This window comes from Gadus chalcogrammus, chromosome 16, assembly GCF_026213295.1.
Source record: "Gadus chalcogrammus isolate NIFS_2021 chromosome 16, NIFS_Gcha_1.0, whole genome shotgun sequence".
Classification (NCBI taxonomy): Eukaryota; Metazoa; Chordata; class Actinopteri; order Gadiformes; family Gadidae; genus Gadus; species Gadus chalcogrammus.
The window spans coordinates 24,843,986-24,866,326 of NC_079427.1; the positions used below are offsets into that span (position 1 = coordinate 24,843,986).

The 22,341-nt window shown below is 46.6% G+C and overlaps 1 protein-coding gene across 1 annotated transcript in view; it reads right to left on the reverse strand.

Moving 5' to 3' along the window:
• Positions 1-22,341, reverse strand: part of LOC130405679 (calsyntenin-2-like) — a 139,943-nt gene that overhangs the window by 62,327 nt on the left and 55,275 nt on the right. Inside the window, 3 exon segments of the mRNA XM_056610850.1 lie at positions 3,170-3,319; positions 9,938-10,146; positions 21,729-21,924. Of these exon segments, the coding sequence (XP_056466825.1) occupies positions 3,170-3,319; positions 9,938-10,146; positions 21,729-21,924 (555 nt within the window).

Genomic DNA, 22,341 nt, shown 5'->3' on the forward strand with positions numbered 1-22,341 from the left:
AGAGGGAGTAGAGAGTAGAGAGTGGGGGTGTTTATGGTTTGTTGTATGAAAATTCTTTATAACTCTTGAGTCTGCTTTTTAATCATCATGAATGGTCAACGTCCAGCGTGTATCTTTAGACAAACTAAAGGAAACCGCACATAATAATAATCATATCACAACATTCAAGATATAGTTTGAGAGGTATTTTTTGTATTATTTTGCCCTCATCAAAGGCTGCTTCTTTGGTTTTACTTGAGGTTTCAGAATTAGAGCAATGGCTTTCATCATAGAGTGTGACCGAGGGTTTCATTTTGTTCGGGTCAAACGATTTTGGGTTGACTTTGAACTTGAATTGTGAGTTTTAATTAACAATATAAGTATAACATATTACATAATTCCATGATGTACTGTTATTGTGACAATATGTCACAATAACGTATGAACCCAAAGCTAGACATGGCAATATTCATTGCTCAATAGTACAGTAATTACATCCGCAGCAGTCCACTCCATTCTCTGCCTATAATATGCTGTATCTCCCTCCCCAACACTCTGCTGTACATACAACCACCGCATTACATACCAACACTTACCCTCTCGCTGACCTCCCATATCTCAACACACAACATATCGACGAGATAGAGAGAACCGGTAGAAGAGAAAATTGAAAATTGGAGACGATGACCTCTTTGAATAATGTCACAGCGCACACATGCCTGCCTTTAATCCCGACGTCCATCCCTCTCCCACTTGCTGTCCCCATCTCTTCGCATGTTCACATCGATGATACGATGCAGTGACGGAGCACTGTGGTTCTACAGTGCAACTAATAAACCCATTGAGTTACCTCATCGCTAGCGGGGACTAGTAGGGACTAGTTAGGGAAGTTACCAGGTAAAGTGAAGAAAACATGTATGTATTTCATTCATAATTCATCTGAGAGTTTAAGCCATTGGTTGGGTTACTTAGTCGGCATCGAGGTACCTCCACCACTGGCTCTAACTTTTAATTTTATTATGAATAAATCGAAACTTGATACCTAAAACGCAAATCATAATTAAATAGTAGGTTTAAGGCGACAGTTAAGGTACCCTTAATGGAGACTAGACATATTTGGACTATATAAGACACACTTTCAGACTTAAAATACCAAAGCTGCTACGTTTTCCCTTCTGTAATAAACTAAAGCAGATCACATAAAGGTTGCCCCATCCCCAGCCAGGCTTTTACCGCTGCCATTAGCAGCCTAGTCACGGCCCGCTCCCCAAGACTAGTAAATAGGCAAACAGTGTCTGCGTGTGTGTGTTTAAGTCTTTGACATTTGTGAAACAGTCCGCTCCATATATTCCAACTACTAGTCCTATTAAATATCCCTTGATCTGTACCCATGACCGCTCTCTCTCCCCACACTGCATCCACAAAGAGCTCTGAGCGACAACTGCTCTTTACAATCCATCAGGATCATGTATGTGTGTGTGTGTGTGCGTCTGTGTGTGTGTGTGTGTGTGTGTGTGTGTGTGTGTGTGTGTGTGTGTGTGTGTGTGTGTGTGTGTGTGTGTGCGTGTGTGTGTGTGTGCGTGTGTGTGTGTGTGTGTGTGTGTGTGTGTGTGTTGTGGCTTGCCAAAACTATATCTTCAAAATTACAGAATACACACACGCAAAGAAAAGTGCAAATGGATTTCAAAAGAGAGGATTAGCAGGGAGCCTTAGGAGAAAAGTCTTAATGTCACTCTGCACACCCACGGCAGTCTAGCTGGGGTGTGTGTGCGCGTGCGTGTACGTGTGTATGTGTGTGGTTTTGTGTGTTTGGGCGCTAAACTTGTTCACATGCCCAAACTGTCCATGTATTTATCTGGGTTTAGTAACAAATAGGTTTTTGTCTGTGTGTGCGTGCGTGCATGCATTTGGTGGGTGTGTATGTGTGTGTGTGTGTGTGCAAATGTTTTTGTGTGATGTTTTTCTTCTCTTTTCTCTATTCCTCTGTGGTTATGGTTTATTATGCTATTATTATTTAATACAATAATACCTACATTCAGGACAAAGAACTTTAAAAACACATATATTATTATTTTCTTAAATGTATAAATGGCTGACTTTTCCTTCCACCCACCGCGTGCACGCCCCTCCCCCCGACCTCCCCCCCACCCCCCGGCCCACTCTCGTCCTGCGCTGGGATCCGATGTGACAGGTGCAAATTGAATCTGCGTTTATCTCGAGTGCCGTTTGTGTTATCGCCGGCACCGTCGCCGTCGCTGTTGTTGTCGTCGTCGTCGTCATCGGCGTGGCAACACTGATGCCAGACACTCGTCTCTGCTGCGTTGCACCCGGGCCCTTGTTCCGGCTCCCGCGGCGGCGCTCTGATGTGCTGAGCTCGCCGCCGAGCCGCTCACGCTAAAGTGGCGTTGATCACAGCACAGAGAGTTGACAGGCCAATTCCTCCAGAGCCAGGGGAAGAGCAGGCAGAGAGGGGGAGGGAGGGAGATGTTTGTGTGGAGCAGGGGGGAGAGGAGTAAGAGATATAACGGACAGGACGCATTGACGCGCAGATATGCTTAATGGAGAGAAATGAGGCTGCGCACACTCCCACAAGGAGAGGTGAGGACTGCCGCACATGCAAATGTGTGGATGTTGTGCTCTTAAATAAAGAGATTTACGCACATACGTACACACACGCACACGCATATGCACACAATTATTCATTGCTTTATCGCTGTCCTTTCTCTCACTCTTGCTCACACACACACTACACACACGCATACACACACAAACACACAAAAAAACATACACACTCACACACACATACACACACACACACACACACTGAATAATTACAGTGTTTTCCATGAGCCAGCCTTTACTTTATCATTGACCTTTCTGTCTCTCTCCAACCGTCTCTTTCTCTCTCTCTCTCTCTCTCTCTCTCTCTCTCTCTCTCTCTCTGTCTCTCACACAAACACGCACACACTCACACACACACACACACCCCAATCACACACACCAGTCACACACACCAGTCACACACATGCACGCATGCACGCTAGCACGCATGCACACACACACACACACACACACACACACACACACACACACACACACACACACACACACACACACACACACACACACACACACACACACACACACACACACACACACACACACACACACAGAAATATGTAAGGCCTACCTTGCCAGCCGGGCTTGCAGACGGGTTTGACGTCGATGCGGACGGGGGCACTGACCAGTGCCCTCTTCTGGCCGCAGTCCCAGGCCGTCACCTGGATCTCGTACTGCTGCTGCCGCTCGTAGCTCAGCTTCTCCGTGTTCCGGATGTTACCTGCAGGGCAGGGGGGGTAGAGGAATCTACATTGAGGACGGATGAACACAGACCCTAGCCACGCGTCAGAAAGTGGTCCACTTGCAGGTGGAGTGAATGTGAGCGATTGTTCGTTAGGACCAGACCCATGTTATGTTTAGTAATATTTGGTAAGGGTTCAACCTACAAACTCATTTCCACAGAAGATGTACGGGAACATCATTGTGTCCTGTTTTTTCATGCCTTGCATTCCTAAGCATATAGAGCTTTGCTGTGGAGCCCCAGTGTCACCCACATTGGCTAAAGAGCAGGACCATGGATCATCTCATTCTTAGGCTACACCCAATCAAGTTTTCAATCCGAAACGATGTAGGCTTTCACACCTGAGCTGTTGAATCAGTTGTAATCTAACCCTGGAGCGTTTCACCTGATGTAGGTTGGTTTTATGGTGTTTTGTGGTGAGAACTCTGGTTTGGACCAAACAGACATACTCTGGTTTGCTTGAAGATGGGGGGCTGGGTCTACTTCCAAGTTAACTGTGGTGTGGTTTGCTTTCGGTGAGAACGTGATTCGACCCAGCTATAGGAAGCAAACCTTTAAAGTAATGCATTTTGCATTTTATACATTGTACACTGGGAATACCAAACATGTCCAGCCAGGTATACTTGAATATTTCCTCTTTTAAAAAGACATGGTGAAATAAGGAGGTGAAACCACTGATGCTACACATGGTTGGACATCTATATAAAGTTACTGCTTGTAGTCAATCAGTTACCAAAAAGTCACAAAAAAGTTTTGTAATTATTCAGTGGCATAATTATTTAAATGGTGTTATTTTTCTTTTGTAACACCAAAGCAAAATGAAAGTAACCTTAGACAAACAAACAACTCAAACTTGAAGCCTTTGTCGTTTCAATGTTTGGGGTGTCTTAAAATGTCCTAAAAATGCAACAAGGTTTCAACCTCATTATCGAATCGGACGGGTCTTCAAATGTGTCAGCGTCCTAAAATAAAGGAAAAGCAGTGCACAACTAACACTATTGTTAGTCTCATCTGCATGCCCACAGAACAGCTATACTTTGTGGACCACAAATCTGCCCAACAGACAGACTCAGCTTTAAGATACCTCTGAAGGGTGTATTCTGCCACAATGTTTTATCAGGGTAGCAAACAAAAAGGGATGCACATGATATTGCACACGTTGCTAATATTTTAAAGAAGACATTAGAAGGATATTCCAAACTTGAATCGAAGGGGTGTTGACAGGGGAGACCGCAGCCCCGCCCTAGCATAAAATTAACCTGAAATTAGCGTTTCAGGGGTTGTGGTACATCACCTAACTGCACCTTCACTTAAAGGAGAAGGTACAGTTGGGCATGGTACCACAACCCCTGACATACCGGAACCCCCTGCCCATACCTTCTCCTTTAAGAGGAGGTGCAGTCGGGCGTGGTCCTGCACTCTGGGTGTGGCACTGGGCACAGCGATGCTGACATGGATGTAGAGCAGCCGATGAGTTCATCAACAATTACACAGAACCTTTTCATAAATCCATGCTACAATCTGGCAACGAGCAGGAAGACAGAAACACACATCAGTAAGACAAAATAAGTTCAGCGTGAAGCAAAGCCCCTGGGTTGAGAAGGCATTCATGTTCAATTTCTAGCCTCAATGATTTTCCCCCGCAATTACCAAAAACTAAGTGTCTAAACTAAACTAACTACGACTTTATTAGTTTGAGTTAGTTCAATTGTCTTGTTTCTTGAACTTGAGAGAACTTGAAACAACATTATTTATATGTTCATAAATAGCCGTTGTATTGAATTGCTGCTTTTATTTGGATGAACAATGTTTTTATTTAAGATAATTGCTCAGACCTGAACGTGGTATCATTGTTATTTATATAAAGATGAAAAGGGGCCTTGTCTGAGTAATCTTCCTCAGCCGTGATAGGTGAGTGTTTGACCGATCACATACCGATCGCCCTGCAGGTGCATGCGAGGTCCCAGCCAGCCATATAGTCTGTGTTGGAGCTCATTCCAAATTAATTTGCAGTCCGTTATCTCCCCCTCCATCATTTATTAGCGGTGGCCTGGTCTGTGTTATCCACTGCTAAATATTGTGATGAACTGAGCTCAGTTTGAGCCACAAAAGTCTGGATAAAGATCAGTGGTGCACTCTGGGTCAATGCAATTCAAAAGGCTGGGAAAAAAAACGCTACTCGGTGGTGAAATGGATATGTAATAGATACTGAATTATGCATTACGAGAACTAGCTCTAAATTATAGTCTAATTCAATGAATAAAGTCATCTAAAACAACTCAAGCACTTTGCCTCAAAGCTGTGAAGGGAAAAGCACGTTCCTAAAAATAAAACATGTTGATTATATTTTAGCTGTGGGACTTTCGTTTTACTTCCAAAGTCACTCCAAAATATTTTTGGAGTAATTTCAGGTGTTGGTGTACATAGATGTTTGTGTGTGTGGCATGTGTGTGTGTTTGTGTGTGAGTTTCTGCGTGCGTGCGTTTTAGGCGTGCAGGGTGCTTGATGGCACAGAGTACGAGGCACAGCTGCCCCCCCCCCCCCCCCCCCGGCCACACGCTGACACATGGCACCACGTCTGCACTACATGAGCCGTGATTGTTGCGGCTTGGATCCTGGTGTTACAAACCAAAACTGTCGCAGTCCCGGATCCATCTGACTGAGTGACACAGGTCAGGCCCAGAGCAAGGTGGGGACGGGACGGAGGGGAAGGGAATAGTGGGGCTAACACGCGGTTAGCCCCACTTTGAGCTAGCTGTCACCTTAGGGCCCCACAATGAGCTAGCTTTCACCTTAGGGGTTCCTGAACGAGTAGCACAGCGAGAAGGAGGACAACTCTTGAAGGCCCTAATGCCATCAGTAATACTTGATGACCGCACGGCTGCAGATGGATAATAATAAAAACGCAGCTGGCCGGGGGCATTGGCAGCAGTGTGTGAAGTCTGCTTTAATTTGTGTTTGGTAGGCTTGGATTGGGGGACCACTGGGTGGGGGGGGGGGGGGGGGGGGAACAAGACAGCAAGTTAAGAGAATCGGATGGAGACACAGTAGTACAAATGGGTTTCCGGAGAGGTGGAAGAATGTTAGCTGGAATGGAAGTGTGGGAGAAGTCAGAGACGAGAGAGCGACGTTTCTTCTGTGGCGTGGGGTTTGTTGTGGCAGAGGGCAACAATCTTGTTTTGATGAGCACAGACCGTCCAGGGGAATGAGGGGGGGGGGGGGGGGGGGGGGGGGGGGGGGGGGGATTAGATGGCTTGCATACAAGGGAAGGGCAAGGTCTCGTCAGCCACCCCCCTGTTCCTGTCTCATTCTCCCTCTCTCTGGATCTCTCTCTCTCTCTCTCTCTTTATCTGTCTCAGGTTGTTTAGAATTGCTATCCTCCCACTCTCTCTCGCTCTCTCTCTCTCTCTCTCTCTCTCTCTCTCTCTCTCTCTCTCTCTCTCTCTCTCTCACTCTCGCTCTCTCTCTCACTCTAGTCTGACTTCCCCATCCCACCCGATGTGCATCACTGTCTCAGTGGGATGCAGCCTCATCCTATTTCACTGTTTGCTGCCTCAACTCTTATGACCTCTCTCTCTCACTCTCTCTCAATCTCTCTCTCTCTCTCTCTCTCTCTCTCTCTCTCTCTCTCTCTCTCTCTCCCCCCTACCCCCTCTCCCCTCTCTTCCCCCTACCCCCTCTCTCTCTCTCTCTCTCTCTCCCCCCTACCCCCTCTCCCCTCTCTCCCCCCTACCCCCCCTCTCTCTCTCTCTCTCTCTCTCTCTCTCTCTCTCTCTCTCTCTCTCTCTCTCTCTCTCTCTCTCTCTCTCTCTCTCTCTCTCTCTCTCCCTCTCTCTCTCTCTCTGTCTCTCTCCTGCATACATTGACACCGATCTGCATGCATCTGCCAAGTAACACACACCCCCACACACATGCACATTCCTATTCCCCCTCCTTCAATTATTACATCAACGTATCTGTGTCAGCAGACGGAGCGTGCTGTGACTGCTGGCAAGGGTGGCCAGCTAATAAATGACTGGTGGGCCCTTCTCCCCCGCCTCCTGCCCCTCCCCTCCCCTGTCTCTGTTTATCCTTCTCCATCTCTCTTTCCATATGTATCTGTGTCTCCTTTCCTCTTCCTCCCTGTCTCCATCTCTCCTCTCTATCCCCATCCTTCTGAGGTCGGTCAGTCACCTCTCGCGCACACATCGGGTCTCTCCATCACACCTCAACACTCCCCCGAGCCCCTACCCAACAACTCTTTCACTTTTATTCTTTATTTACCATTCAGATTCCCACACCGCAGGCCTTTCCTCTCTCGACTAATGGCTTTAGACAAGCTCAATCACCGGTGATTGTAACCCCCATCCATCCGCCCACGCATCCGGCCGGCCCTTCATAGTTTGTTGCGTCTTCTCCCTGGCCTCCTCTTTGCCTCTAGTGCTCTTGAGTTGAAGAGGGCTCTTCTGCTACTGGAGCTCTTAAAAGTGTGCTGCATGCGGTCAGCACTGAGTGCCAGAGAGCACTCCAGCCAGGCTCTGTTTACCATGTCCTCCTCAGCCCGGCCTTTGTGCCCTGCACCAATCAGCGCACTTCATCATGTATCCACCAATCAGCGCCCTTGGTGTCTCCGCCAATCAGCGCTTTTTATGCCCATCTGCCTGACACCCAAGATGGTGACACTTTATAATAAAGTACATTCATAAGCCTTTAGTCAATTTAATCTATTCATTAATGCAACATTAATTTATAAGCCTTTAGTAAATGCGAGCTATTCATTAATACAACTTTGATTTATAAGTCTTTAGTTAATATGAGCTATTCATTAATACAACTTTAATGTCTAAGCCCTCAGTAAATGTGAGCTACTCATTAATACAACATTAACGTATAAGACTTTAGTAAATGTGAGCTATTCATTAATACAACTTTAATGTAAAGCCTTTAGTTAATGTGTGGCTTATACATTAGGCTGATATACATTAAGTATTATGTATAAGCCTTTAGTTAATGATGCACTTATAAATAACAAAAAAAAAAACTTTCCAACATTAATAATTGGAAAGTTAGTGATATATCAGCCTACCAGTTGGAACAGTCCATTGGAAAGGCTCGTAGGCTAAGACTTAAATACATTAAACACGAATAAACTTAAACAGTATGTTAATATTTTATTAAGGCTCAGTTCATCATTAAGAAAAGGATGAATAATGTTATAAAGTGTTACCGGCCTTTTTTGTACTTTTTCTTTGTTATAAAATAGGAAGGGAAAAGTTTTTTGTTCAAGGATCTTTCACAGGTAGTGCAGGAAAGACAGGTTATGATTTGTAAAGGGGTCACATATCTGATCGAGGCGTAAATTAAAAATGTGTAAATTAGAAATTAGCCCATGAGTCATTGGCCAGTTACAATGACAGATGTAATAAAGTTAGCAAGATTTAGCAGTATTTAAGTATCCCTTTTTCAATGTCAAGGTTAATGGTTAGCAGAAACCCTGGAGCTCAGCTCGCCTATTACAGATTGGCTTCAGGAAGTGGGTGGGATCAGCTCAGGACGCTCACGCAGTGATGAGACTTGGAATTTGATCAGCCAGAGGAAGTGTTTGCATGGGTGCAAGTGCCTTTGTTTGCTTGTGTGTGTGTGTGTGTGTGTGTGTGTGTGTGTGTGTGTGTGTGTGTGTGTGTGTGTGTGTGTGTGTGTGTGTGTGTGTGTGTGTGTGTGTGTGTGTGTGTGTGTTTGTGTGAGAATGTTTGAGTGTGTTGGTTTGTCTTTGGGAGGATTTGTGTGTGTGTGTTTTTGTGTGTGTGTGTGTGTGTGTGTGTGTGTGTGTGTGTGTGTGTGTGTGTGTGTGTGTGTGTGTGTGTGTGTGTGTGTGTGTGTGTGTGTGTGTGTGTGTGTGTGTTTGTTTGAGTGTGTTGGTTTGTCTTGGGGGGATTTGTGTGTGTGTGTGAGTGTAAGTTTGTGTGTGTGTGTGTGTGTGTGTGTGTGTGTGTGTGTGTGTGTGTGTGTGTGTGTGTGTGTGTGTGTGTGTGTGTGTGTGTGTGTGTGTGTGTGTGTGTGTGATGATGTGTGTGTGTTGGTTTGTCTTTGGGGGGATTTGTGTGTGTTTGTGTGTGTTTTTGTGCATTTGTCCATGTGAGTTTTTTCTGTGTGCATCCGTGTTTGTTTGCCTGTGTGCATCTGCGTGTGAGTGTATAAGTGGATGGGTGTATGCGTGCGTGGATGCACGTGTGTATTTTGGAAGCGAGTGCACGGACGCCATCTGATTTGTGGTGACTGATGGGTCCTGGGGCAAAGCTTGACTTTGTCCTTGAGTGGCAAAGAACCTGTTCCGAGCGGCGAGAAAGTCATCTGTCAAGGGATTTACTTTCCAAGCCAGTCTCTCCACAAAGCAGCATTGTGTGTGTGTGTGTGTGTGTGAGCGCGCGCGCGCGTGTGTGTGTGTGTGTGTGTGTGTGTGTGTGTGTGTGTGTGTGTGTGTGTGTGTGTGTGTGTGTGTGTGTGTCGGTACACGCCCCTCCGCCTCAGCAGTGAGTGGACGTCATAGGCCATACCGTCCCCAGTCAGAAATAAATGAGAATAAAATGTAAAAGTGTAGCCGTGTGGGCCGCGGCTCACCGTTGCGGTCGATGGCGAAGGGCGAGTCGGCGGTGGTGATCTGGTAGTTGCAGATCTGGCTGTACTGCGGCGAGCAGTCCTGGTCCGTGGCCTCCACCTGCAGGATGCTGTCGTAGATCTTCCCCTCCGTCACGGCCGCGCGGTACCGCGCCTCCCGGAACACGGGCGCAAACTCATTGACATCGTTGACTTGGATGTGCACCACCGCCCTGAGGACCACAGGGGGAGACAGAGAGCGCGGCCCGCCAGCGTCAAGTCATGGTGCGGAGGGCTCGGTGTGTGCGGCCGATAAGTAGAATGCTAGTCGCGCTAACGCACTCCACACTGTGAGGATGCAACCTTTTGGGTTGGCTTGGGACTGCCCTGCTACGGTTAGTTTTCATTTATCTTGAGAAGGCAATGATTTCAGAGTACAAACATCAGTCCCCGAACCTGACGCTAAAGTATATTAACCAACTTTTCAGTTGGCATTTATTAAAAAATCGCTATGGAAAACGGGAGCCCCAAATTCATCACTTTAAAACACAGACATCAATAATGCCCAAAATGGCCGGCAGGTAACAGATTGTTTAATCGATGGTTTGATCTACTGGAGCACAGCCCGGAGGATGGATGCGACCTGGCACCGATGATACTGATGCCTGTTCCTAATGGAACAGGAAGGAAGCAGGCAGGATATTGTAGTGCAGATAGTAGCCAGCGTAGTTAATAGGCTGCCCATTTTGGTAATGGCTCCTGCATCGTCAAAGATATACTCTGTTCTACAGCAAAGCTCTATCACTAAGGAGAGTGATAGAGAGAGGAGGAGAGAGAGAGAGAGAGAGAGAGAGAGAGAGAGAGAGAGAGAGAGAGAGAGAGAGAGAGAGAGAGAGAGAGAGAGAGAGAGAGAGAGAGAGAGAGAGAGAGAGAGAGATCTCTTGTGCACATGCTGTTTGTTTTTAAGGTTTTACATTGGCATGCAGGGAAATATATGGGCCAATCATTGCAAACATACACATGCACACACCAACAAACACACACACACGCACCCCCACACATGCAGAATTTCTCCCACAAACACACACACAAAGACACACAGACACACACATGCAAACGCACACACATGGGCAGAGCAACACACCCACACATACATGCCCACACGCACAACACAGACAAACACACACACACACACACACACACACACACACACACACACACACACACACACACACACACACACACACACACACACACACACACACACACACACACACACACACACACACACACACACACACACACACACACACACACACACACACACACACACACACACACAAACAAGAAAGCAAACGATGTGTTATAGACGAACAAGCATACAAAAATTCTCTGTCCAAAACACGTCAAACAAACAAACAAACAAACAAACACAGTCCCTGGCACAAATCTCACATCGGTGGGAGCCAGCGGGAGTCATAAATCGACGGGGGGTTATGAATGGTGGAACTTCAAGCGTGATGCTAACAGGCATCGGAAGCGGCCATCAGAACGGCTGGCAGAAGGCAGCGGAGGCGGCCGAGGCGGCCCGCCGTAAATCCCTCCGCCAGCCTCGTTTTGTCATATTAATGATAGCTGCTCATAAACATTACCCCCCCGCCTCGTCGCACTCCCCAACCGGCGGGGGGGGGGGAACATATGCTCCACTCTTCTGGGGGCCACGCGGGTTTGGTCGATGCGTGTCTGAGTGTGTGTGTGTCTGTTATTGTATGGGTTTGTGTGGATGATGATGATGTTGCTGTTTCTTCACATCTGTGCGCGTAAATGTAGAACTGTGATCACTAACGGGTTGAGGCAATGGCGTGTATTTGTCTATTATTATTATTTTTAAATTGTATTATTATTACTATGATTTTGTTTGCTTAATGCAACGTATGAGGTTTTGTATTTAATCCCGTTGTCATGTCGGTTTGTGTTTGTGGTTAATCCTTTCCATGGAGTTCAAGGTGAAGCCAGTGGCAGGCCAATTACTGAAAGTGGATCTAATTGGACAATGCGACCGGAGAAGGCGGTAAATCAGCTTTGTAAACTGAAACAAAAACGGCCGCTGGGGTGACAGACACATGGGTAAATGGGTAAAATTGCTGCATATTCAGATAGCCTTCATGGGCAGGGAGGCATCAAGTCATTTACAGTCATTTCAGCCTGCCGAGGTGCCTGCGACTAGGCAGGATTTGAGGGCAGCATTGATGTTACTTCTAGGTGAATCCTGCGTGCCCAGTCCACTGCCCTGACAAGATGAATGGTGAGCAACAGCCCCAAATGACTTCTACTACAACTAGCTTACCAATACAGCAAGAAATAATGCTATTGATGATAATGTGCGGAAGTATAACCGTTGTAACTGACGAAAGTTACAGAAACTTTTGGTATTTTGGCAAAATCATGATGTTGTGATGCATCGCTGCATGGGAAGTCAATCCAGACTCCATTACAGTTAACTTTAAACAAAAACACTGCCTCTGAAGGACGCTACCTTGCTAGACAGCAAGGCAGCAGGCAGATGCCTTCATTGGGTCACAGCAAGAGAGAAAAAGAAAGAAGAAACAGAGATGTAAAAATATAAACTAAGTGGAACAAGTGCTAACAACTTTAATTGTGATTTTTGTTATGGTTACCAAGTCAGTTGTTTCTTTTTTTCTGGTAAAGTAACCAGAAACAACTCAATGAACGACAAACGCACTAACTGTGCATCGTGAATAAGTCTCTTTCTATGATTAGTTTTTCTTTTTTTCTGGTAAAAAAAATCGAGTCTAGTCTAGTCGTCTCTTTAAGAGCAGTAGCCTCAACCCACCATCACCTCTCTGAAAATGGTAGGGGTCGAGAGAGAGAGCGAGTGAGAGGCAGGGGGAACCCAGCAGCGACCGATAAACACGGGGGTCCCCGGAGAAGGATCATCACCATGATAACCACAAACACGGCTGAAGGTCATCAGCCAGTGGATACGGATGTCATTTGAGGTTCCTGACAACCAGAAGTCCAAATTAACTCTGATGGCGTCATCACTTTTTGTCCTGAGGGCCCCGCTCCCGCCGAATGCTTTAAACAGCTGGGGGCGGCCATTATGTTGTTGTTATCAATGGGGAACCAAGCGTTTTGCCCGCTGCTGTTGTGCTGCTGAGCGCCTCGCCTCTTCCATGCCGTGAGTGCCTCTCGCTTTTGGCCGACAGCCCTGGACCCCCAAGTTGAACAAAATCCAACTCTAAAAGAAAAAAACGCACATCATTGTCGGTTTTTATGTGGATGTCAACGGTGGTTTTGTAACCCACAAAAGGAACAGTGCGCTGCTCTGCCTCATTTCTGGGCATCAACAGAAAAAAGCCGCATGTAAAAGGCCTCCATTTTATGGCCGGCCAAAGCTCACTGTGTGATGTGCACCTGAGGCGGGGTCTGGATCATTCTGACAGGTGTGAAAGCAGAAAACTGCTTGGTGGTGCAGAAGTCTTACACTACTTCAGAAGGGAAAAGGTAGACTGGCCACTGGACAGCTTCAGAGCCAATCCTGTGGCGGTTGTGATGGAGCTGTAAGCATAGTTCTGTGGACATTCACACTCCATTCTATACTACCGTATAATACTATTCTATACAACTACTAGAAGTAGTACTGCCACTACTACTTCTACCACTACTTCTAATATCACCACTACCACTACTTCTAATACTACTTCTGACAACAATACCACTACTACTCATACTGCTACTGCAAACACTACCACCACTACTTTTTTGATTACTACTAAGAGAAGTAAGTACGAAGAATCAAAAATGTGTTCTATGACCGAACTAATGATAAGCTGAAGTTCATCTTGCAGACTATGGCCTTGTTCAGGCAAGCATTTAATTTATTTTCAAACCTCATCAGATTAGAGAGAGATAGGTTGTCTTCCCGAAGCAGAAGGGTTGACAGGTCGCCTGTCGTCAACCAATGTAAAGGAGGAGAGTCGTATGCTAATGAGTCTGAAACATTTTCATGCCGTATGATTTTATTTAGGATTCCAGGAGTCCTAGACCTTCTACCTAATTCTACAATTATTCCCAACGTTACAGCAATGTAAACCGGTACGCCACGGTCCCTAAGTCTGCATCCATTCTTAGCAATTTGAAAAACCATGCATGTGGTAAACAAACCCTGAACCCTGTGTGTGCGTGCGCATATCGAGCATTGGTCTCTCGTGAACCGCTCCTATACGTAGGGTTGGGTTTTTCGAGAGAACAGATGAGATTTTGAATCTAGATACAATCCAAATGGAAAAAGCTGTAGCGTTAGAATTTAGAAGCATCTCTGTTGAAACCAGGGCCTCTGTAATGCGTCTATAGGTTACAGCAGCATATCAGGGCCGCACTAAACCTAGGAAGCATGGGGTAGAGTATTGATCCTTCAGGATCTCATCTGCGATAGCGCCAGCCCAGAGAGGACGCACTCGCACGCCCTTCAACGTGATCGTACATGGTGGTAATGTTTATGAGATGCATTTACTCCTAATTATAATATCAATATTAATGCATAAGCAAATAAAAAAACATTCCATTAGTGTTTTCCTGTTGAATGTGTGAAGTAATAAAAACCTGCGAAGCAATGGGAGACGCAGTCACTAATGGAGCTGTGGAGAACGCCGTGAGCACAAGTCCTCGGCTTGGTGCAGAGCTCATAACTAGCTCGCTGTGTACGTTGCTAAGAATCTCCCAATAGGTCCCATACTGCTGTTAGATCATTACCTTGGTGTCCCTCTGCCTCCCTCCGCTCCCATCCCTGTAGATCCTATGGGGAACCCTTAGGAGGGCGGAAAGGGCGGACGGTCTGCATGACGTGCACCGTGGTGTAGGTTACACTTACACAAACCACACTGTATAGATCCCCGCCGCCATTGATGGATGATAGGAAAATGGGAGTCGTTACTGGCCTTGGATCAATGGTGCGGTGGGAAGAAACGGAAAAAGAAAAGGGGGTAAAGTGTAACCTCGTGCAGCCTTGGCCCTGTCATCGTTGACGCACCTGAAAACAGCTGGAGGGCACTGCCAACCTGTCTTCTGTGGCTTCGGCTTGGAAGACAAAAATAAAACCGGTGTGATGGTATTGTCCCCCCCAGCGGAGAGCGCCTACAAGCGGCGCGGCGGTCGCACAGTGTGTGTTGTGCGCTCCCGTCGCGCAGTGTGTGTTGTGCACTCCCATCATGCAGTGTGTGCTGTGCGCTCCCATCGTACAGTGTGTGTTGTGCACCCCGGTTTCACCACCGCGACGGAGGGAAGACGGTGTCACTTGTTCCTTCTCCTGGTAACGTTAGAAGACAGGCCCCAGATGGCGCGCGTCTTCCTGCTAGCGTCGTGTTCATATTTGAAACACAGGCACTGGGGTCTCCGCTTTACGCGCTGCTTTGGCCGATAGATGCAACAACTTATTCCCACCGTGTGTTTTTAATAGACAAAAATAATCGCATCCACTCAGACGCTCTTGGCAGAACGCGGTGTCACTCATGTTCACATCAATGTGGCGCGGCGCGGGGAGATAAAGACACCAGCAAGCTCGCGCAACAAGCCAAGCGCCGACACGTTGGCAGAGCTTTAAAAAGTGTTCTCCGTGGACCGCCTGGCTCTCCCGTGTGGAGGCACGTATCGTGACAGCTTATCCTACCGCACCACAGCTCGTGGCCCATTTACTTCCTCGTGAGCAAGTGACTATTTTGATAACAATAAGTCTAATAAAATGTGTGCGCCTGTATAAGTGGATGTATGTGCATGTCCGTACATGTGTGCGTATGTGCGTTTGTGTGTGTGTGTGTGTGACAGAGAGAGAGAGTGTAAGCGTATGCGAATGCACCAGTGGGGGCTAGAGGTAGGAGGGTAATTCCACAGGCAGGCCTAGCAATTCAATACAGGCAAAATAGTGTCCTATTATTACTGCCAACCACCACTGCTGCTAAGACATGCTTTGTTTGTTACTGTGTGTGTGTGTGTGTGTGTGTGTGTGTGTGTGTGTGTGTGTGTGTGTGTGTGTGTGTGTGTGTGTGTGTGTGTGTGTGTGTGTGTGTGTGTGTGTGTGTGTGTGTGTGTGTGTGTGTGTGTGTGTGTGTGTGTGTGTGTGTCTGTCTGTTTGAGAATAATTGTTCACACATTTAATACGTTATAACAGACACTTGCGACTGTGTTTGTACGCTTGTAACACTTAGCATCGACTCTCTTGGAATTATGTCCAATTAATACTTCTTTCCTCCCTCTCTCTCTCTCTCTCTCTCTCTCTCTCTCTCTCTCTCTCTCTCTCTCTCTCTCTCTCTCTCTCTCTCTCTCTCTCTCTCTCTCTCTCTCTCTCTGTCTCTCTCTCTCTCTCTCTCGCCTCTCTCTCTCTCTCTCTCTCTCTCTCTCTCTCTCTCTCTCTCTCTCTCTCTCTCTCTCTCTCTTTCTCTCTCTCTCTCTCTCTCTCTCTCTCTCTCTCTCGCTCTCTCTCTCTCTCTCTCTCTCTCTCTCTCTCTCTCTCTCTCTCTCTCTCTCTCTCTCTCCTACACAACCCTGGGGCAACACATTAAACCAGGATGTATGCATTACCTTGTGACAGTCTCTGCAACTGCTTAACCCCTGGGCCTAGACACTATGTTCCATAAATGAGCTTTGGCTTAGGTGAGAGGTGCCGGAGGGGGAGCGTTATGAGCGTGACACCGGAAGGAAGGAGAAGTGGGCCACATTCCTTACGGCTGATTGACTAGCAGCAACATCCTTTGCATTAAGTTGCATTAGGAGGATGGGGGCAGGTGGAACATTACTATCCCCCTGCTTTTATTCAAACTTGGAAGAATCGAATCAGTAACCGGCGATGGAAACTTTCTCGCCCCCAATGGCCCCCAAAAATCGCCCCCAATGGGCGACGGAAACACACTTTGCAAAACAGCTGTGACGTAGCGAACATTGAACGCACGGGACTAACAACGTCTTTCCGATTCCCGCGTAAAGACCGGCCATAGCAACCCTGCGAAATCAACCTGTAGCGTCAATATATATTTTTAAGCGCTGGTATATCCTTCAAATATATCCTTTAAATACGTCCATTGAACAGATGGCAAAGTGAATAATAGATACATGTGGACCGATGAAGAGGTAAAACTTTTCCTTGCCCTCATCGAAGAAAAAAACATTACAGCTATTTCAGATAGAAAACAACAACACAATTCCACTATATATCAGGATCTATAAATATATCAGGAGAGCATTTTATCAAAAGGATACGACAAGCCCTGGAATGTGTTGAGGAGTAGTGGTGCGTTCCAGAGCCCATCCAAAGCAACGGGATGTGGGACTTATCCTACCTGAACTGTACTAGCCCCTACTTGGTGAAGTGGGGGTAGGTCGATCACCCCCCAGTTCGATAGTAGGAGGTTCCCCTTCGACGGTGGGATGTTCCACTTCGACAGGCATTCCAGTGCACTTTTCTTAGTTGGAGGTGGATAAGGCCCACGTCCCACTGGTTTGGATGGGCTCTGGAACGCACCATAAGTGGTTGAGAAGTAAGTGGAAGGCACCAGTTTAACTTTCTAAAGATTCGCTTCACCTTTAGATGGAAACGTGACAACTGACCCTTCAACTGTAATTGTGTGTCGGATAGTTGTTTGTGCCGCGGAACAATCAACTCTTTGTGGAGCAATTAAAGTGTGATTTTATCGGTTTTTGTTACCCTATTTTTGGTATTGTCCTCAGACAGTAGAATGGCCACCTTGTGGCCTGCCCTGTGGGTTCTTCTTAACTATAATTCTTCTTGCTCTCATTAAGACATGCTGTGGGCTCTAACTGAAGTATATATATATATATATATATATATATATATATATATATATATATTTTTAATAAACGTCCCTTTTTATTTATCAGAGACTCCTGAATCTAATTCTTAGAGGTGAATAAAATCCATATTTCAGTTCTATTTTTGGGCTGCACAGGGTTAACACCGCAAAGAGTAATGCGGTGCTTAGGCCCAGGACGCCTCCATGCAAAGATATGGCAGAAAGCCCCCCCACATCCTCTCCACAGTGCCCCCCCCCCCCCCCTCTCCATCGCCGTATTATTAATTGATAAGAGGAAAGAGTGCAGAGGGGACTTTGCTCGCTTAATGCGCCTTTCTCATGTGATTCGACGGAAACTTTAATGATTCCCATGGAGAGGGAGGAGAGCTTGGGGTCAGCCCGGGTGTCAGATGCCCGCTGGTCAGTGCGGCTGCAGGCACAGCGTTCGTCCTCACCCCTGACTGCGACTCCCACTAGCAGCCAGCGCTTCCGGCGCGCGGTTATGTAAAACGCGCGCGGCTGGCGAGAGGAGGCGACAGTAGCGGGGAGTTTATGCTGCGGATTCAGCAGGCAGGGAATCTCTGCGTAATTGTTCTGTCGGCGATTTGACAATCACAAATGTCCATGTGTTATATTGTTGTTTCTTTCCTGTGTCTATGGTGATTGTTTGGAAAGAATATGCAAAGAACAGCAGTGCCCATATGCGGTGCTTCTGGGTTTCCTTGGCGATGCAGTCCAACACGCTAGACAATGGACAGTATTTTTTCATTCGTTTTTTTTCAAAAGAGAAAAGAAAAAATGACATTTTGTCTTGTTGGAAGGAGCTGTGGAAATCCTTTTCATTTCTCTCGGAGACAAGCGGTCGTGTGTGGAATAGAGACAGGCGGTTCAAGTTATTCAATATTCAACACAAAGAAATAGTCACAACACAGTCACGCAGAGCCCGGGCCACGCAGAGTCTGGAGGCCCGGGTTGAGTCGAGGCCGTGCGAGGGAGTGAGACACTGCAGCATGAGCCCCCCCCCCGCATCAGGGGAGCACGCCCAGACAAACAGACCTGACCGGGAAACAGAGAACAAACACACAGAAACAATGAGCTAACATACCACCAAATGAGCCGAGAAGATCAGAACTCCCCCCAATGATTCGTAATTCACCCCCTTTTGTCTTTTGAGTGTGTTGATCGTGAACCCTGATTTCCCTCTGTGCTGCCGTCCCTCCTTCTGTCATCACAGAGACTCTGGGCGTATGTCACTTGTTCTTACGAACAGTCAGCTAAATGGAGGCTACAGGACAGAGCTGTTTGAAAAGCCCTGGAAGAGGTGTGCATTCCTCCTCTGTCTGTACCGTCCAGGTGTGCACCAGTTTAAATCAAGAGACACACAACACACACACACACACACACACACACACACACACACACACACACACACTCACACACACACACACACACACACACACACACACACACACACACACACACACACACACACACACACACACACACACACACACACACACACACACACACAAATACATAGACACAACTACACGCACACAAACAGGAAGCCAGGTGGACAGTGAATGCAAGTGAATGCACTTACACACAAACACACACACACACACACAAGTGAATGCACTTACAAACACACATACAAACACGCACACACACAGACACACACACACACACACACACACACATACACAATAAACCAGATGCCAGGCAGACAGACAGGAACAGACAGATAACGATGTACCCAGATGCACGGAGGCACAGAGACACACAAATACACACAAATACACACACACACACACACACACACACACACACACACACACACACACACACACACACACACACAAACACACACACACATGCACACGGTAGCATATACCTGCAGTGAAGCACACATGTTCATGCATTCATGTGCATACGCATGCACACGAATGCACACTTACACGTACACATATAGAGTCACATACACAAACACCCCCCATACACACAGACACACACACACAGGGGCGGCCTTCCCTACAGGCGGGACAGGCGGTCGCCTAGAGCGCCATCTAGAGGGGGAGCGCAAAATATAAAATGCGCCCGAATTATTTTTTTTTTTTTACTTATTGGCCACGTCTCCCCGTCAACAATCGCCCCCCCCCCCCCCGTCCCCCCCCCGTCAACAATCGCTTCATACCCCCCGTCCCCCGTCCCCCGTCCCGTCAACAATCGCTTCATATCCCCCCCCCCCCCCCCCCCCCCCTCGCCTAGAGCGCCAAATGTGCTGGGGCCGCCCCTGCACACACACACAAACACACACACACACACACACACACACACTAACACACCCCTAGGGAGAGATCACAGCGTAACTATAAGATATGCACTATTTTCAACACATTTTAAAATTCATGCTGCTGAAATGGCAGGTTAGCTGTGGAGTGTGAAAGTGTGGAGAAGATGATAAAAGTCCCAGGCAGCTCCCTGCCACCTCCTCCCCTGAGGTGAACCAGGCAGTGAACAACAGGGGGTCCCGGGAGAGACACGCACACACACTCATACAAATACACACACACACACACACGCACACACACAGACACCCACACACATACACACACACACACACACACACACACACACACACACACACACACACACACACACACACACACACACACACACACACACACACACACAAACACGCACACAATCACACACACACACAGACACCCACACACACGTACACACAAACACACACACACACACGCACACATGTGCAGTATATACGTGTATATATATATATATATATAAGTGAATGTCTTTATGTCTATGCATAGTATATATGTTATAGATTAATATATACGAGTGCATGCCCGTTCAGAATGAGCCTGTTGGGAACGGGCCGACTGTTCGGCCTCCCGTATTGCTGCTCACGGCTTTTGGGGAACCCCGGGTCCTGATCCATACCATGCGCATGCCACCACGCCTGAGGACGATCGGATCAAGGCTTGACGAGAGCATCGAGGGACAGACAGATAGACAGTTGTACATATATACGAAGGATATACTGTACAGGCATAGACACAAGCACACACACACGTCTCTGTGAGTGAGTGAAGACCCTGTTGCTATTGGTGCTCTACATCCGCCGGCTTGTGAGCGAACACGGAGCAATCACAGAACACAGGGTCCCATTGATTGGGTTTTGAGGCAGAGAAACAAGGAATGTGTACGGGTGCGAAATGGGGTAGTGGCTAACGGGGCCCACAAATTGAATCTCAGAGAGAAATTGTATATATTGATGTAAGTGTTGAGATGTAGGGCTAGTGTGGGAATCAATACATGAATTATTTACTTTTGGATTCATCAATATCAATATCTTGTTTTCTCATTAATAATTTCCGGCGCTAAATAAACACTTTTAGTTGTGTGTAGGGTTAGATAGGGAAAATACATTAAAGCTCAATACCTACACATCATTATAACTCATATTATTTAAGGTAAAATATCAAGGCACATTAAGGATGAAGTTATATTCACTCATTTAATCAGCTGGTTGTATTTCATTGTGAGCCCTACGTTGTTAATTACCTCCACTATTCAGTAATCCTCTGTGCTCTCCCACATACATATTCCGGGGTGGGATACAGATCCTCTACCTCTTCATTTATGCATTGATCTGGACAATCTTTTTTATGGATCGTCATGCGTTCAAATGATGATGGAAAATAGTAATATATATTAAAAGATTGAGATTGGACTTACATATCATATATTTATACATATATATATATATATATATATATATATATATATATATATGGTCTGTACCATACATACAATACAGTTCCAAATTATGATGGAAAATATTAGTTTATACAGAAAGTTAGATTGATGGACTTTCATATCATATATATATATATATATATATATATATATATATATATATATAGTCTGTACAAACAAGACTACACTGGTGTGGGTCTCTCTCTTACTTGTGGGACTTCTTGCCCTCGGTTCCCCCCGGCCCGGAGCCACAGTCATGGGCCTGGATGATGAAGGTGTACTCCTTCTGCAGCTCACAGTCCACCAGGCCCCGGGCCCTCAGCTGGCCCTCGCCCGACGTGCCGTTCAGCACCACCGCCTCGAACGGGGCCTCCAGCCCATGGATGTTGAAGGCGCAGATCTCCCCTGGAGAGCAAGGAATGGGAACATTTGAGCTTTTTCGTGTATACGTATATATGCCGTTATTACAATGTATCCATGAATATGAAAAACAAATATAAAAGGGAGAAATTTCGGTGTGAGGACTTAGTAAAAGTAGCTGCAATAACGTTAAAGGACTAGGGCAGCTGAAATAGGGAGCTTTAATGGGCTCTCTCCCGCTCTCTCTCTGTCTCTGTCTCTCTCTCTCGCTCCACAGAGGCCGGCTGATTCCTACACAGAGCATAATGGTTGTGATTTAGCGGTGCTGTCTAGAGCAGACAGAGACAGAAAGAAACACAGTACAGACAGCTGAGTAAGGAGGGAGGCGGAGAAAGGGTATTTAAAGGTCAAGGCCATACCAACACACCCCCACACACACCAACACACACTAATTCACATGAG